This window comes from Platalea leucorodia (assembly GCF_965183815.1).
Source record: "Platalea leucorodia genome assembly, chromosome: 7".
Lineage (NCBI taxonomy): Eukaryota > Metazoa > Chordata > Aves > Pelecaniformes > Threskiornithidae > Platalea > Platalea leucorodia.
In genome coordinates, this window is record NC_138829.1 from 8,433,556 (window position 1) to 8,436,508 (window position 2,953).

The 2,953-nt window shown below is 51.0% G+C and overlaps 1 protein-coding gene across 1 annotated transcript; it reads right to left on the minus strand.

The window, feature by feature from the left end:
* Nucleotides 1-2,301, minus strand: GPHB5 (glycoprotein hormone subunit beta 5; the record flags this gene model as incomplete). The annotated part of the gene is made up of 2 exons (XM_082317755.1): nt 1-189; nt 2,098-2,301. The coding sequence occupies 2 exons, from the start codon at nt 2,299-2,301 to the stop codon at nt 1-3; spliced, it is 393 nt and encodes a 130-aa protein (XP_082173881.1).
* Between the last annotated feature and the right edge of the window lie 652 nt (nt 2,302-2,953).

Genomic DNA, 2,953 nt, shown 5'->3' on the forward strand with positions numbered 1-2,953 from the left:
TCAGGCAGTCTCGCATTCGGTCGTCGCAGTGGAGCAGATGTCGCAGTCGCAGCGAATGGCCACCGGGTAGGTGTAGAAGGGATCCACATCGGGGGCACACTTGGGCAGCTTCACCGTCATCATCTTGGTCTCATTGTAGGTGCAAACACGGTGGTAAGACTCGATGTAAGGTGGTTCCAGCACCGGCTTCTGTGGGGGAGAAATGCTGGCCTCAGGCAAGAAGCAAGACAAACATCTGGAGTCCCGGTTTCCTCAAGGGGATTTAGTGTAAATAGGGGAGTCACTGGATCAGGTGGAAGGGGCCATAGAAATAATTTTTAGGTTACATCCTTCAACACCTGCATCTTGGAGCCCTGCCATGGAGGGGAGTGGGTGTGTGCGCATGTTTCTGTTTGTTTAAAGCATAAAGCTTCAATTAAAGCTGCTGAAGGAAGACAAAAGCCTATCCAAAAAGCTGGTTTTCAGCAGAATATTAGTCTTTCGACCAAATGAGCATGTTTGCCAAAAGCAGCTGCTTTCTTCCAAAAGGATTGACTTTCCATCAAAGAAAATCCTTTCTGCTGGAAGCCCTTCCATGTGCACGAGCTGCTTAAGACTAGAAGTGCATCCAGGTGCCTAATTGCTGGTTTTTTCTCAGCCAGACCAGTCTTTCCAGTCAGGCTGTACATCCCACTAAGCCCAACGAATGTACTCCATGGGGGATGCACCCGGCACAGCAGCCAGCATAGAAGTCTGCAGTTCCTCATGAGAAAAATAGCTTGGCCAGAGACCTCAGCCATCAGGGGATGATGGGAGCCTGAAGGCCCTGAAACCCACACTCCCATGTGGTATCACAGTGGCATTGCTTATCATGAAAAAGGAGTTTTTCCTTGACAGGAGCACCCATTTTCTGAAGAGTCCAAGAAGGGGCAGCGCAAACAGGAATGGGACCCTGCTGTAATCCTCTCCCTTGCACAGATGGGAAACAGCATAAGGTAACACAGCCAGGAGACATTTTAATTTTTTCTTTCTTTCCCTCTGTGCTGTGTAAAGAGCCTTCCCTGGGAACTAAGAATGATGGCATGGAAAAGAATAGATGCACCATTTCAGCAAGAAGATACCCAGACACCCTCCCTTTTACCAATTCCCCCCATCCAAGTACATCGTGGTGCTTTCTAGAAGCTGTTGAGCCTACAATCAGATGCATTCATCTTAACTACATGCCAGTGGAGCTGCAGTACGGTAAGAGAGTCTGCAAGGTCTGTGCTGCCAGAGGAGCTTGGGAGTAGGGGGAACCAGGTGACAAGAGGTCCCTCGAAGGAACCTTATCCCACCGGGGAAATCTGGCCACTGGTGGCCTTTCCCCTTGTCCCACCACGCAGTGAAAGTGGGCAGTCAGAGCTGGCACACAGACCCTGGCGCCTCCTCTGCTCATTTATACAGAGCCCCTGTCTTCATGTGGACAAAATTGCTCTGGAGTCACTTGAAGCTTCCCTGAATAAATTAAAGTGGGTCTGGCCCCTTGAGCCTTCCAGTGGCAGAAAGGCAGAGACACTCAGAAACTTGTTCTCTGAAGTGCGTGTACTTATGCTCTTTTTTTCCTCCCCCTGTACCCCCCCAAATCATAACTACTTCATATTTATACAGGGCTGTGACTTAAAACAGGACTAAATTAGAAACAGACATTATCTTTGGGATTTGCTTTTTGGAACAAAATATATTACCCATCAATCGGGAGCTCCATCTTAATCTCAAAGGAATTTTTTTTCCAGTAAAGTAATAAAGGCCTCTTCTCCTTAAGTGGTTAAGCTGTAAGAGGCTTTCAAATTGCATAATAACAGTATTACATAAGTGCTTCATTAATATCATCAGATGATGTGCATCTCCCTTTGAGGCAGTGGAAGGAGGGAGGAAACAACTTACAGCAAAATGCTCCGCTGTCGACAGCGGTGGTGAGGGGGTCATGGAGCGGGACACAGCCCTTGCCTGCCTTGTAGATAGCTGCAAGCTGTTTAATGTTTGGTGGGGGTTTTTCTGAGGGCTTTTCTTAGGGGAGGAAAGCACCACCCAGGGATGTCGGTGCCAGCCAGCCACCCTCAGCCCCGTGCGCAGCCTCACCTCCCAGGTCTCGCAGCGTCCCCAGCACGCGTCCGTCGTCACCCGCAGCCCCTTGCAGCCGGGTTTCTTGGCCAAGAAGGTGAACTCGCGCACAGCGCAGCCGATGAAGGTGCGCAGGTCAATGGCGGAGGACTTGAGTGTGCTGCCACAGCTGGCCAGCAGCAGGAGAAGCAGAGCGCCCAGGATCACGCAGTGGAGCTTCATGCTGAGGCAGAAGGGAGAGAAGCGGAGGGTTGGGAGAGGCAGTGCAGTCCAGGAGGCAAGAAATGCAAGTGCACAGGCTCAGTTCCAGAGCTGGGATGCCCCTTCCTCCCCTCAGACACACTATTCCCCATGCTCGTTCAACCCAAGAGAAGATGGGCAGATGTATGAATGAGGGGTCATCTGCTCCCAGAAAGGGAAAGTCTTAGTGAAAAAGTCTAACCAAAAGCAGCGGCGTGCAGACATTCCCTGCAGAGCAGTAGGGTTTGCCTGGAACAGATAAAGCCACCCACCAGTGCCTCAGACCCACTGAAATCTCCATATTGCAAGTTTACTTTGCAGCAGATGCCTTCCTGCCACCCCAGCTGGGTTGCCCTGAGCTTGCACCAGGCCAATGGTTGGGTAGGCCTTTGGTTGCTCTCTCAGTGCACATACATGTTGTTGGCTGAAGGCCCTGGCAGTACTGGCCCTGGCAGAGACAGTCTGGAAGGGCTCTGTCTGTCTGTCATCCACACCTATGGGAGGTGGCAGGTTCCTTACTTTGCTGCACGGGGAGGAAGCAGCATGGCTGCATCTCCATGTGTTCAGCAGGGTTAGGTCTGCAGGTAACACCAGCGTTTTGACGAGAGTGATTTATCCCACTTACTTTTCAGGA